The following is a 15,490-nucleotide window of genomic DNA, read 5'->3' on the forward strand; positions in this document are numbered from 1 at the left end:
GTTCCTGTCTAAATGTAAAGAACAATGACTGTTACCTGCTGGATGCCATAGGTCCATCCTTGTTTAATTCTGTCTTTGGCCCACACGTTGTGTGCATTCTCGGCTAGTTTATCAACTAGAACCTCCTGACCTGCAGTCAGTTTCACGTCAGAGAGATCCAGTGGCGCAGGCTTATAACTATTGGACATCATGTAGCTGCAGAAGAAACAAAGGAAAAAAAACAACTTGAGTACTGTATAAAAAAAAATACAAATCACATTTCCATTTCCCTGGACACTAACACTCAAATTGGGTAAAATCAAATTACATTTTGTTTTCATCTTTAGTGGTAAGACCAATGTACAACAATCAAGGCATTACAGCTTGAAGGCAAGAGAAAAATATATCAGAATAATGTTAGAAATATAACCAATACAAAGTAAATCTGCAGTGACTTATATTTGGCAGCGTATTTTCCATATGCTTCAGACATTCGCCCTTAAAGATTGATTAATCCATTTTACAAAACGTACAACTGTTATGAATGTTGGTAAAATCGTTTTGTTACAGGGATTAAACCACAACATCTAAATGATGTCAGCATGATGATATCATGAAACACACAGCAAAATGCATCATATTTGTTTCTAGGATGTCATGAGAAAAAAAAAAACCCTGCTAACTTACTCTTTGGGAAGTTTGATTTTCTTCAGATCATCCGCAGCGTTAACATAGACCTGGGCAACGTGGCATCCAAGAGCCAACAGGGTCCTGAGGACAAAAGAGAGAAAGAAAGACAAAGACAATAACTGATATCAATACTCAAGCCCCATTACACTTTGTTAGATGTTTCAACCTTACACCAGCAGAACCTGCTACATTTTAACACAGCTCATTAGCCATTGATGAATCTTAGAAGATCAATAGTTGCACTGCAAATAGTAGCCGGATATGGCTGCGTGGATGCATGGCAGTTATTGAATGAAGCCAAGCCAAATGTTTTGACAGTGTTTTGACTCAGTCAGTAGCTGGCTCAAATAAGCTTTGGACCCAAGATTTCTTAAAAATCAATACTGGAATTCACTCAAGAGATGCAAGTCATTACAAGCACTGCTATAATCTGAGCCGTAATCTGCATCTGCGCAGCATTCAGCAAGGAGCAGATGCAATTCCATGAATAGATAATTGGATTATTTAGCCGACTGCTCGGTCTTACTTAAGTGTTTCACTCGACATCTGCACGTTGTAGTTCCTTTCAGTTTCAGGCAGCTTTCCGAAATCCACAAGGCACGGGTGCTGCCTCTTGTTGTCATCCCGAACCTGAGGAGAAAGCAGTTGGGCGTCAGTGCTGTTCGATTCACAGCAACAAATGTGGATTCTTTTTTCCTCTTCCTTTTGGTCTATCCAGAACAATGCAGAAATATGAATACGCCTGGCTCAGTGTTCAGAAATTCAAACTGCAGCTGACTTTATCTGAAGTGGATGTTGGCAGATGCATTTTTGTTTGTTTTGCACGTGGATTAATTCAAGCCTCAGGTGTTTTTTTTTTAATGAAGCATATTCAAGCCTTAATCAGCTCAGAGAAATGAGTCCCAGTGCAAAGAGGCTCAGCTGTCAGTGATCCAGTCGAGTAAAACTAAAAGTTTGAAACAGAAATGAGGTGAACAAAAGGTCTCTGCCAGACACAGTAAGGTCAAGCACTCAGATACAAAACAATGAAGCCGTATCCAACTTTACTACCATTCTGCTTGCCAAGTATCTGCTGCTTGTCCAAATAGCCTCCTGTCTTGGAGACAATCAATTTAACTTTGAGCTCACTGAGGCTTGTTACAGAAAAACGAAAAACCAAGCAGCTGCTTGGGCCTAAATGTTGTCCTTAATAACAATAATAAATGAAGTATCCCTTTGAGTGGAGCTTTCGCCCAGTCTTAACTAATGAGGATGTCATACGCTTGGAGGGTGAAACTTATTAAATTTGCTAAACGGCTGGTGTGACGACGGACTCAAAAAATTGTGGAGGCAAGAGGCATTAAAATGTCTTTAGATGTTATAAAGGTTGACTTGTGTTACCCACTTAAACTAAACTTCCAACTGAAAAATGCAGTTTCTTATCTTATAAAAATAACTCAAAGCCAACCAGAAATAGTTAGAAGATCATTTGAAGATGTGCTAATTTGTGTGTTCTTACAGCAGGAAACATGCCTTTCTTTGCACATGTGGGGACATAAAACCTTTGAGAGAAAGCGGACATTTTTGATAAAAATGGCAAAAATGTTTGTCTTTTGCATGTAAATTCCTGAAACTGAAGATTTGATTTGTCAACAAAACTTGAGAACATGATGTTCATTCTTGTTAACTCTTTCTTAGTTAAAGATTTGATTCTTGTAGCTGTTTACAAACAGGCCCATATCGGTATATTGAAGCAGCAGCCAGACCCAAACTGGTGACAGTTCAAGAGGACAGAGATTTCAAAGGTAATTAGCCATTAGCCTGCATTTTGCTGGAAAGGGCTCAAGTTGACATTTGGCACCCACCCTCTACAAATACACCCAGTGTGTGTGTTTGTGCATTGAATGTGATGATGGACAGCAGCTTTACCTTGCCATAGGTCCAGCCCAGTTCAATCTTGTTCATCCCCCACAGCTCGTGGATGTTTTCTGCCAGTTTGTCCCGGACGTTGTCCAGGTGAGGGGGAAGAACAATCTGCAGAGACAGAAGGGGGACAGATGGTACGGTTGGATGATAAAAAATACGCCAATGGGCCAACAAATGAAGGTGGTTATTTTTTTTTCTCCTGACTATGCAACTGTTAGCGTCCAACGGATTGTAGGAACTTTCACATTACTTTGGCTTTGTTATACAGTCGGCATGTATTTAGCATTTGTGCATCAGCCACTGAACTTCTTCAAATCAAACCCATTCTTGGAGAATGTTATCTCTGTGATCAAACTAATAACCACGGATCAATGTCAAAATCAATAATTAATGTAAAAGTGAATACAGTGAGCCTTCAAACTAATAATAATTCCTCCTGTTTATTTTATTACTTAAAATGTTCATAATATGCATGAATCTTGAATTTACTGATGCAAAAGTAGGATTTCCTTGATGGCGCTATGCTCACCTGGCTGGTGTCAACTGGAGTGGGGACGAAGGAGGCCTGAGAGAGGAACTTGGTGGTTCCCAGCAGGTCACGAACCCCGTCATGGTCCCTCTTGTAATCCTTCACAGGCTCTACATGCATCTTCTCTTTGGGCAACAGCGCCTCATAGCACGGAGAGTAACCAGCGGGTGGCAGGAACTTGAAATCTCCGTGGCGTCCACCCAGCAGGAAACGGGCTCTGAGATTATGAGTTACATAGCATTGCAAGATGTTATGTAATAATATTCTGACTCTTAACTTCACCATGGGTATTTTAAATGTCTCTTTACTTACTTTTTCAATTAATCTTGAATTACATAATACAAGGGCTGCAGTCTATCCAACTTTTCGTTAATAGTTCTGCCACAAGTTAATTATGTACTTAGTAACGCCTAGAATAAATATAATTAAAGTTTTAAGAAGAGCTTTTGACTTTGTGTGGCTCTTTAGGAAAGATCTGCATTCTTTGGGTAGTATTATTTGTTGATCCCTGACAGGAGGCCAATTCAGTAATCTTTTAATTTAAAACTACATAATTGCTTTTTATATAAAGCAGTCATAGGCCGACAAGCTGTAATTGCATCTCAAGTATAAAAACAGCACCAGAAAGGAAAAAAAAAAAAATACAAGCCATTCTATGGGGACTGCTTCGTCATCTCATCTCCAATTTATAGATGCGGAGCCTTACTTGACACCTGCAGAGAAGCTGATGACAGGGAAGAAGAACCCATCGGTGTTAAAGTCCTCGAACATGCCCTGGACAGGCTGCCCGTTGATCCTGAAGGACATGCTGGGAGCGCCCAAATCCAGACAGCAGCTGACCACATCGTCCGAGTTCAGCAGGTGCTGGTTAATGGAGGCCACGGCCCTCGGGATTCGCCCTAGACAACATTGGGCAGAGACGGAGAGGGAGGATGGATGGCTGTTACACCAGCAACGTCATTGCAAATGTAGGGCAGGTTGATGGGCGAGAGGGAGAGAGGGGAGCAGAGAGGTGGAGAGATGGGGGAATGAGTGCTTTAAAAAGAGATGACATGAAATGAATGAGGGGAGGTGATGGATCTTTTAGTAGATTTGGAAAGGAAGAGAGGTGACATGATGTTAAGCTTTTAGGGTGAGAGCAGAGAACAGGGGGCATTCAAGGACTCAAAAGGCCTAAAGCAAAGCCGACAGTTTGCTAAACGAATGCAAACGCTGATGTTGTTTTCTTGTCGGCAGAGAACATGTCTGCATGTCTTTAACTGGCCTTCACCTTAGCGGCGTGTGCCGCTTGAAGATATTAGGCATGTGATGTAAAGTCCTTAGGGAAGGTTAACGTGGAGGTTTTAATGGTGGAATTTGATATCACTGTCAGTGCTGTGGTAAATAAAGAGAGCAACCTAGAGAGTGGACAGCGGGCTGCTGTATTATTCACAGTAAGTTATTTCAAGGCAAAGTCCTTCCAAATTCACAAGACCGTACTTTGGTATTGCACACCATGATTTGGAATTATTTTACCGTAATGGTGCAAATTATCAAAGAAAGATATTTACCAGTATAAACAGTATTTTGTACTTGTAATTTACTTGTATTTGCTGGCTTGCCACAGAGAACACTTCAAAACAGGGCTTCAGTTTAAAGACTGCTTTACAAGTTTAAGTTTAATTTTTCTCTGAAACATTAAATTTGGTGAAAAATCATCTAAAAGGTTAATGCAGAACAACCCACTCAAACCTTGCATACTCCATGGAGGTAAAATGAACACTAACTGTTCAAACTCAGCTCCGGCTGAACAGTTGGATTTCTATGAGCCCAGGTTTCCAATCTCAATCACCCTCATATTATAAAAGGTAGCCAGTGGTGCTGGCCTTAAATAAGATGCCTACCTGACCAGAGATGAAGTCCATCAAAGCTGTAAGAGTACAGGTCATCCCCGACACCATTGCCACCCCATCCTTCTCCTCCACCGGGGTACGGAGCGTAGCCTTTAGTGTTGGCCCAGCCTACCCTCAGGTGTGTCGGCTGGCCAGTTAAAAAGTGGTCCACCTGGTCGATCACCAGCTCAAAATACCACTTCTTGTACTGAGCGGAACCTTCAGCCACACCCAGGAAGATGTTCGGCCTCATACTGGAGGTGATAAGAGAGGAAGAAGCTTCTATGATGCAAAGCGTCAGAATATAAATCATTGAATCGTTCCGTTGAACCCCAAAAGCCACACTTTCTGATTCAGCACCTAGTAGTGGCTAAAAAAATGTCCTCCTATCAACCCATCCAAAACATCACCTGTCTCCAAGGAGGTTATTTTAATGTTTTGGCACAACAAGACATAACATCTAGATCAAATTTGAACCAGCTACCATGATGACACTAAAAAAAAAGTTTGAACCCATGAACACTTTTTCATAAGTTAATGAATAAAACCAGTAAGAGGCTTTTCTCTTTCTTTACCTCTGAACATCATTGACTAGTCGAGTCTGAAGCAGCAGGTCCCTCTTGGGAAGCAGGTTGTCACAGATCAGATTCTGGTTGGCTCTCACTGCCACCCCGTTACAAACACAGAGGGAACACAAGACATCCAGAATCTGAGAGAGAGGAAAAACGGAAATAGCACTATTATCAATAGCTCTCTTTTGTTTTATAACTACGTTACACAAATGTAAAAGAAAGTGCATTCACACACCCTAAGATGAAAATCAGTTGTTTGTTCAGATTCTCTGCAAGCGGCCAGGCTTGTAGCATATGCACACTGTATACAGGGCCTACACAACCATAGACTTCCACCTGCCATTCATAAAATGACAGCTGTTGTTTACGAGGATACCCTTTTATGCCTGCTACAACTTACCCTGTAAACTGTGACTGTATTACACCTTGTAAATTGTGACTGTGACATTTAACACTGCATGTAAAACATGGAAGGAATGTCATCAAACACAACAATGGCGTTAGATGTCAGTCCTTCTGACAAATATGAAATCGTTAGCTTAACCTTTGCTCAACGGTGACTGAAGTTTGAAGACTAAAGAAGATATTATTTACAGTCAAATTCTGTTTTGTCCAGTAAGAGTAACTTAAATTGTTAAATATATGTCAATATAAAAAAAAAAAATAGTTTTCAATTAAGTAGACATCATGAGTAACCTCATGTATTTCCCTGGATTTATGAGACATATTCGTACATAAACTCACCAGTACTACATGTAGCTTTGTACAAAATACTTGTATTTTTCCGCTTGGTACTTCATCTCTTGATTTACTAAGGAAACCATGAAGTACAACAAGCTGTAATTGACCTCTTCCTTCACCGTAATACATCAGATAGTTACCATTGTATTTTTTGGTCACGTTAGCAGTGGTCCTAAGTAATGGACCGGAGTGAAGTATCTCGGTGATGCAGTAGCATGACATATTTCACCAAATAACCTAACCTGCATGTATTTGGACTGTAAGAGGCAGCCTGGGTTCTCAGGCTGCCTCTTACAGTCCAAATACTGAGAACCCAGAGAAAACCCATGCGGACACGAGGAGAACGTGTTAGAGTAACATGCTAGCGTTAGCATGTTAACACCCTGTTAGATAAAATGCATGGTAACTATAGGCATGTTAACATGCTAACATTAGCATCTAGCTCAAAGCACAGCTTAGCCAAGTGTGAGTCATTATTAACCACGAGAGGAAGCACAGTTGTGTCTCCATAGTTTTCATCCTGAATGGATGATTTTGTTTGTCTGGTTTGTTAGCTTGACAGCTTTCGTGACTGGCTGTATTTTTTGTTTTGTTAATTTTAACAGTATGACACTACTTGAGCTGTGAAACATGGTGTAATACAGGTTCAAACCAGGAGTTGAAATCAATCGTTGAAACCAAAACGCATTCAGTCTAAAACACCCGTAGCTCATATTTCAGTGACGTGCGGTGAGGTTCGTGTCTGGTGAGGCACTGACGCTACAAGTCAGATTTACAAATATATGAACCCAATAGAGTATCTTACATCACCATTCAATTGGCAGCCTGCACATTGACTACTGGTTGTTTTTCATATCAGCATTATTTACACACACATAGATGAGGTACATATTTGATTCCACCGGGAGCGTGTACGCCGCGACCTGCCCCACCGACCTGCCCCACCGGAGGCGTTTCAGAAGCGGAGCGCTCGCGGACACCACCCGCGAAAATCGTGAGATTCCGCGATAATCTGTCTAACAACCACGGACGTATAAAGAGAACAACAAACACATAAAAGGTTACTTTACCTGTCCGACGTTGAATTGCTGTTGATTTGTTCATATTTCCTTGTTTTTTGAGACATTTTTAAGCTTGGATATAGAATCTTACATTTTTGTGGTCAAAGCAAAATATAAGAAGAAGAGAAGTGTAGAAGAAGAGCAACGACAGAACAAGCATAAACTCGACCCGTGGGCTCTCGCACGCCCCCTTCTTTGAGGCAGAGGTAGTGTTTGCCCCTCTGTGCTTTTTCACTCCGGTTTCTGTCAGATCAGCAAGACTAAATATGTTCTACACATACGTGAAATACATTACCTATTCTATGTAAAGAAAGGACGTATAATAAAAGTGTCTACAGATATTACAGTGGTGACAAACAATGAGAAAGCAAAAGACACGCGCTCAACCCAGTTAGTGAGGGATTCACAGTCTGAGATGAGGCACAGCTAGTCGCTGCCTCACCTCACGTGTCTCCTCTGTTTGAACAGGACATGCGCTAATTCAGCGATTTTGATTATAAAAATGCTTGAAATGATTGGAATCATACAGAAATTACATTTATAGCACAGATCAGTAGAGACATATTAATATTTATTTTATTTTAGCATTATTTGTTTTTTACTTGTCATAAGCCTCACCGGCCTCCCCTGACCGTGCGTCCCTGTCATATTTAGGCTACTGCGTTCACGTATTTCTGCCCACCTTATGGTTGCGTCCATGCTTGTAGAGCAGAGAGATGATGGATTTAATGTGACCTCTCTGAATGACGTTCAGAGCCTCCGGACTTTCTAACAAAATACAGTGTAGGACTTCCAGGATCCCTAAGAGGTCAGACAAAATATGCGTCGTTATCAGAACAAATGTAAATATAATAGAGCACATCTTAGCATCAGTGGAGCACCTTTTCTGATACTCATTGTCATCCTATAAGGGTTTGGTGTTTCCCATAATACCTGATGAAGATTCCAGTCTCTCCAGCTTGCTGACCAACCAGTCCAAGTTCCGGGAAAACTGGGTGCAGTTGTTCCTGTTCCCTCGAATCAGTGCAGCTGAACAAAAGACAACAAATTCACAAGGTTTAAGGACATGAATCCAAAAGATACAAGCAGACTTGTACATGAGTTGAGTTCCAGACAGTATGAGTTTTAATGAAAAATTGTCCAACCTTTTTTTTCTGTGAACACAAGACATTGTCTGACATCCTCGGTCCAGAGGTAGATATTACAATTCTTTAAATCTGACACCTACTATTATGAACTCTTTCTTAAAGAAAATACATGAGACAGAATTTGAAGTTAGGTGCTCTATGTTCTACAAAATGTCGAGGGGTATTCCCTTGTGCCCTTCCTCTATCACCGTGGTGACATTAAGAAGACTCCTTATTACTTTACTGTCTCATTTTTCACCATTAGGATTCAGGGACACGAGAGTGATAATGCCCGTGAAACAATTTAACAGCTCTTTGTGCCAAAGGAATACTGATGAGTGTCTAATCTCTTTTAATTCCGTCTTTTCAGGAAAGCTACCGTTCAATATAAACACGTGGATAGAGCCACGTGGCAAAGGCAAGGATGCTCATTGTGAATGTGAAATTAAAAGTCAAGAGACTGAGAGGAGAACCTGAGGCTACACAGACTACAGACTTTAAATAATGGTGACATTAGCATACACTATATTAAGTGATTTAGAAAACTACCACTAAGTATCTCCACTTAAGTAGGACAGACGAAGCTTTTAGCAATAATAATACTGGCATCATATCAAGAAAGACAAACAATTGTGAAAGGGTTTGTGCAAAATCATCATCATAAAATGCTTTTGTCAAATTGTGACAGGTTTTGCACATGGAATAAGAAGTTGCCATCAGAAGAGCCTCCTCTAGTTTGAAGGAATCTTTCACAATGATATGGAGCATTTTAAAGATGCACATATCTGTAATTCTTAAATCATACCTACACAATGTATTATAACGCATACTAGTTACTTAAAACCTAACAATATGGTATTATCTGACCTCCAGTGCATAAACTTCTCAACTTGCTGCAGTGATGTACAGGTGTACAGTTCCTATAAATCCTCATGATGCACACTGAGATATCATAAAGAGGGACTTGTAAAGTACAAGGTACAAGGTATTTTACAAGGACAAATATAGTAACTGCTCAAACTGCTGACTAATCGTTTTGCATAAAAGGGGGAAAGGTTTTGTGTGTACTTGTATTGGTTGACCTAAAGCAGGTAAGACACTGATGAGACTGTTTTTTCAACTGCTGATTCCAGGATCAAGAAAGAAGAGCTCTTAAAATCAACTCTTATTATGCATTATGTAGGTTATCTACAATACAATTTAGGCATCTGCTATTTTCATTAGACAATGTAACCAGGTTCATTTTTCAACTAGTTCAACGCACTTGTGTATAGAGGTAAATCTGCCCCTGGAGTAGCAAAACTAATGAGTTACCATGATGTATGATTTTGATGTCCATGTCCTTGTCAATAAACAGGTAAGTTGAACACCTGGACAGTCAACTTACACTGATAATTAGCCTTTGAGAAAGACTGGCTGAGTTAATATGGAAAGAAGAAGAGGTCAGGACAAACACAATCTATCGCGTACCCTTCTTCACCAGACTGCGTTTGCATTTTTTGGCTGACCCCTCTGTGGGCAAGGCTGGAGTGTACTCATTTATTTGTAGGTTCTGAGCGCGTGTGTTTAATGTGTGTGCATGTGAGAGTACATGCTGGGGAGGTGATGAATATAAGGGCAGTCAAGGTGAGCCGAAGGGAAGCCGTTGATGGGAAAGCTCCAATGACAGCAAAACAAGCAACCCAAGAAAAAAGTTGTCCAGAATACAACTTTTCAGGGTCAAAGCTTTAGCATACATGACTCAAAGCGGGTCCCAAGAGGACGGGATAATGGCAGCACCTGTGACGACTGTCACTATGTTAATGACGCTACACTTTCTTCAAATATGCAGCTCAACATTTCGTAATGTGTCCACACTGATCTCAGAGAACGATGACCTAAATGGAAGGCTGGACAGTATGAAGGAAGTATTTAAGAGTCATTCAGGCTTCTCTCTATGCTCACTTGTTACAAATAGTTACAAATTAATGTCTCATAAAAGGTGTCACCAGCTGTGACCTCCAGAAGTGGCATAGAAGAGAACAAGAGTAAGGAGGAGGTGATGGAAGGGGAAGGAAGAAAGTAAGAGGAGAAGAACACAGGCAAGATAAGAAGCGTGAAGTGTGCAGGAGAAGATGACGATTCGGAGACGCTATGGGAAGATTAATACTGCATTTCTGCCCAGGGTCAACAGCTGACAGAAGATGTGGATATTTCATGTGATTCATCACTCAGGCCCGCTTACCTAAGAGCTCATAGAGGAGGTTGAGAATGTCCTTCCACGCTGCGCCTGCCTCCTCCCCTGCCATCTCTCCGAAGTGGGCAGCGTTGTTGTAGAGGTTCATCCGGTCGATGCATTTGGATAGCAGGGCCAGCATGCCCTAAGAAGAGGCAGGATTATTGCCATGAATAATCTATGCTTCACCTCATTACACAGACAGTATATTCCTTTTCGCAACAAGATGTAAAATAATTATCTTGAACTTCCCGCACTGGGGTGAACTGAAAATCATTTTTGAAGTCACGTGACATATTAATTGACTGTATTTAAGAGAAAATTGGAAACAAACGCAAATAACACATCCCAATGAAAGCAATATAAAAAACAGGCTCCAAGTATATTTTGATTACTTTTTCTCTCTCTGGTTTCACATTGATCCTAAGATCAAAGAAGTAAGATCTTCATTATACAAGTCACACATTTCTTGCTCATAAAGGAAGCCACAAATACACAAAGCAGACACTAGAATGTGGATTATGTTTTAGATGTGTGACCATCGACCACAGCAGGTCCAGCCGAGGATCATTGTTGCTTTTCATTCCCCATTTCTCCACTCATTTCCTCCCGTCTCTCTACTGTCAAAATCTTTAATAAAAGGCATACAAAATATGAATTATGTCAGCCCACTATAAACTGCCTCAACTGTCATCTCGATATATCTATCTTGGACGCTGCTCCAGTGGGTTTAAAAAAGCATCTTTTGGTTTACCAAGTAGTTCAATTATCCACGCATGGCAACTTCTCAATCAGCATTTCGTTAGCGCTTCTTAATTAGAAGTTTATGGCTCCACATCGTCCGCTCTCACCTCATCTTTGAAGAGGTCTTGTCGTTTGATGAGTGAACGGAGAAGACACTGTTTCTCCTCGTGCTCCAGCTCTGAGTCGGGCTGTTTGAAGTACTCGATCAGGTCATTCAGTGTTTGCAGCACCTCTTCAACATACCCAGCCACCGCCATGGACTCACTCTCCGCAATGCTGTCCAAAGCCCTGGGGGAAAGACAGGGAAGATCAAGACGGAGAATCAAGCTGTAAAACGTGAAATAAACCCAGACAAAATGAACATTGTGTCATGTTGTGTGACAGAGAAGTGCTTGAGAATAACCCCTTGTCATTACTTAATAAAGTTGGTAAAGAGGATCGTGGTGTTGCGGATGATGCGAGCAGCCCGAGACTCCTCATGCTGACAGCGCTGCAGGATAAGCCCATCGTCCATGTGGCCCTCAGAATGCAGGCACGCCTGGACAAGGACAAAGAAACACATAAATATGCATTTCATCATTACCACAGGATCAACAACATGACATTTATAAAGCAATGGAACATCACGGCATCAGTAAATCGTCCAATTAGACTTTTGAAAATGGATCTGTATATTATTGATATTTTGTCCCATAGATGGATGTTTTAATCTTTTAGAGTAAGTGAAATATGCATAAATACACAATCCCAGCCATATCTCAACATTGCTCTTTGAAAATTCTCAAATATAACTGTAAAGTTTAAGCACATACTCTGTAAGCTTTGAAACAAGTTATTTATATATGTAGGGTATAGAGGGAGTCTCCTGCAGCTGGTGGGTATATTTACACCACTACAGCTCAGTGAAACCTGACTCACTGTAATCAAACAGCATAATGAAGAAGAGGGACGAGGTGGGGGGTCTAAGTGTAGACTTACTATCACCTCCAACATATCAGGTGCATTAGTATGCTGCCAAGGCTGCAGGGACTGCCTGGCGCCAGTATGAAGGGACGTTTGATGTCTCTGGAGGCGTGACCAGTGATGAGCTGCGTTCATGTGCCGCCCTAATCCCCTCTGTCTCTCCTAAAACTAACTGTCACCCTCCAAATGGCCCATTATCACGTTTCAGTGGGTTGCTACATGATGTGTGCAGGACGGGTGAGTGTCGGTGGAGAGGGGTTCGGTCGAGAGTATCCAGCGTAGACAATGATTTCAAGTAGAGTGGAAAATAAATGTTTGCTTGCCTAAGTGTTTAAATAGCCATAAAACCCACTGGTTTGCTACTGTGCACATGGGCTTTGAGGTGTCTGAGACGAGCTATGGCAGGCATTCAGGATCTCACTGTAAACACATAGGTAGAGAGATGCCAGATACCATATACATAGATACTTCACTATGCACCAGTGCAATGATAGATTCATAATTATGCAAAAGGCACTGTCACCTATAAAGTATGATTAGCCTAAAATATGTTCCTAAATGGCTAATAGGTCACAAGGGCCACAATTAATTGTGAATTATGTGAATAAAAAAACCAAGGCTGGAATAAAACCAGTATTTTTCAAATATCAATATACTATGCGTCATGATATGGCAAATGTATGCAAAAATCACAACTAAATAGTGGACATGTTTGGATTATTTTGTCAAATGTAAACTCTAAATCTTTAACTTTGTCAGTTTTTGTTTACAACATGCTTGAAATTACCTGACATTCTGATATGATCCTTTCGTCACAACGCAATCACAAGTCAATTTAACCCTAACCTCGATTTATAGCTCAACCCTTGTTGCTTATTCATATACCTATATGTACAGTGTGTGCACATAACTGTACAACAAAGGAAACTTTTCAGATAGTAAATATTGAGTAACAGCTATTAAAACAGAAACTCTATGTTTGAATATCTGAGGACAAAAAACATAAAAACTACTATCTTAATGTCTACATAGACATCTTTCATAAAAATGCTTATAATTGTTAAATGGAAATTCTTTGTTATGTGAATGGGAATAATTCAGAAAATTGTAGGCTCCGAAATGATGAATTACAATGCAACCTCTGGACTAATCATTTAAACATAAGGTCTGGAAGAAAAGTTTTTATCCAATTTACCCTTCTTTTCAGCGGTCCTAGGCGAGATGATTTGGCATCAGGCGCCAGATAAGACAGCCAGAGTCCTGTCGACACATGCATGACGAAGCACATAGAGTCTCCGTACTTGATCTCTGGCACTCCCATGCCGTCGATGTCCCTCTTTGGACCTGAATCACCCTTTTCCTGTTCGCATTAAGAGGCACATACCCACATTACCAAAAAAACACACAGAGAAAAGCAACGCGCACACACACGACACGCGGGCATGGAAATATGACAAAGGAAGATATATTGTGATTAGATGGTAATCGGAGAGGCAGGTTGAGTAGAGAGCATTCACTGGCCTGCCAGGAGGTTGCTGCTGGCCTCATTAGCTCTACTACATTTCTGGCTCGGCAGAGAGAGAGCGATGCAGCTGATTGCAGTCGACAGCAAGAAGCGGAGAACATATTAATGCCAGTGTTCAACATGGCAAAGCATTGACCTTTTCAGATACATGAACCAACTGGCACTGGATTGCGTGTATCATGGGAGGAGAGAGAAGAGATTACGAAATACATCAAAAAGAAGATTATTATTATTATACTATTTTTCGAAAGTAGCTTGACCCCCCAGTAATCCCAAAACGCCCGCAAAACTAGTGATTACTGAGGGCAATTACACTGTGTTGTCAGGACAATTAAAGCCTCCGAAGTGGACAGCACTCAGGGGATTCCATACTGAACCTATTGTAGATAAAAGGATATCCACAGTGGTACTCTGTGAAGGTGACTCCAGGCATTGAGCTGTTTATGTGCCTGTAGCCATTTTACCACAGGATAAAAATGTAGAATTCAACAAAAAAAAACATAAAAGAATTAGTGAATCATGTTAGGATCCAGCTCTAATTTTGGAAGAAGATACAATAGGAAAGAAAAGTAAAATAACTGCAGGAATCAAAGTCACAAAGAGAAATTAAACTGAGAAGTGAGACAATCTTACTCCTGTATCAACTTCTACATCTAAACGGCACAATTTACATGTAAACACCTCACTGAACAACATCACTGAAATACCCTTTCTCAATTTGAACTTCAGTAAGCCATGTGCTATTTTTGGCAGTGAGACATTATTTTTGGAATACGCACTATCAAAACAAAAGAACTGTAGAGTCCTCGGAATCAGAGAGAGTTCAAAACAGAGCGTGGGAAAATAAAAGGGTGGGGAATTGAGAGAAATAAGGAAAGGCAAATGTAAGAATAGTTAGGAATCATTCTAAAATCCCCCAATGAATAAGAGTTACTCTTAATACCGTAGTGTTGATGGTACATTTCTCTTGACTAAATGAAAATGGCTACATCCCAACCAGTTGCTGTTGGGTCAGTGGACAACATGAATGTTTGCTTCAACATTAACAGTGCTGTCTGTTACATTGTGGCAAAACATGAGCTCATTAACAGCTTACAGACCCGTCTTGGGAGTCGATTATGAAGAAGTCAGAGGAAGATATTTCGAGTCCTCCTTTTAGTGAGGTTGAGTTGACTAAGAACATCTATTTACACCAACACCCATGGCAGATTTGAGATGGTACAACTGCCTTGCTCAAAGGGCACATCAGAGCTAGTTGTTAAAATAGAAAAAATGAATTAGGGACAATGAGCACTGACCTTGGAAGGCCTGAAGCAGAAGGAAGTGGCCTTGGTGTCGGACTTCAACCTGTCCTGCAGGACCAGTCCGCGGTCCTTAGTCAGGGCCAGGTAATGGCCAGTAGCGAGGTGACGTAGTCGGAAGGCCTGACCCCAGCGAATGTGGCTACCGCTCCAGCTTAACACAGAGTACTGGTGTCACAAACTTTGGATATGACTCTTTATTTTGCAAATGACAAGTGACAGGTACAGTGACAATAAGCATTTAATGTTGTTGTATTTCTTAATGCA

The 15,490-nt window shown here is 40.8% G+C and overlaps 1 protein-coding gene across 1 annotated transcript in view; it reads right to left on the bottom strand.

The window, feature by feature from the left end:
- ryr3 (ryanodine receptor 3) overlaps positions 1-15,490 on the bottom strand; it is a 109,118-nt gene that overhangs the window by 58,274 nt on the left and 35,354 nt on the right. The window contains 15 exon segments of the mRNA XM_068708420.1: positions 36-195; positions 667-750; positions 1,196-1,299; positions 2,578-2,682; positions 3,104-3,320; positions 3,810-4,002; positions 4,987-5,228; positions 5,550-5,683; positions 8,031-8,149; positions 8,282-8,377; positions 10,700-10,835; positions 11,542-11,722; positions 11,851-11,972; positions 13,593-13,757; positions 15,221-15,377. Of these exon segments, the coding sequence (XP_068564521.1) occupies positions 36-195; positions 667-750; positions 1,196-1,299; positions 2,578-2,682; positions 3,104-3,320; positions 3,810-4,002; positions 4,987-5,228; positions 5,550-5,683; positions 8,031-8,149; positions 8,282-8,377; positions 10,700-10,835; positions 11,542-11,722; positions 11,851-11,972; positions 13,593-13,757; positions 15,221-15,377 (2,215 nt within the window).

The sequence above is a fragment of the Cebidichthys violaceus genome, unplaced genomic scaffold (assembly GCF_023349555.1).
Source record: "Cebidichthys violaceus isolate CVI_PGR_0920_01 unplaced genomic scaffold, fCebVio1.0.p SCAF_14, whole genome shotgun sequence".
Classification (NCBI taxonomy): domain Eukaryota; kingdom Metazoa; phylum Chordata; class Actinopteri; order Perciformes; family Stichaeidae; genus Cebidichthys; species Cebidichthys violaceus.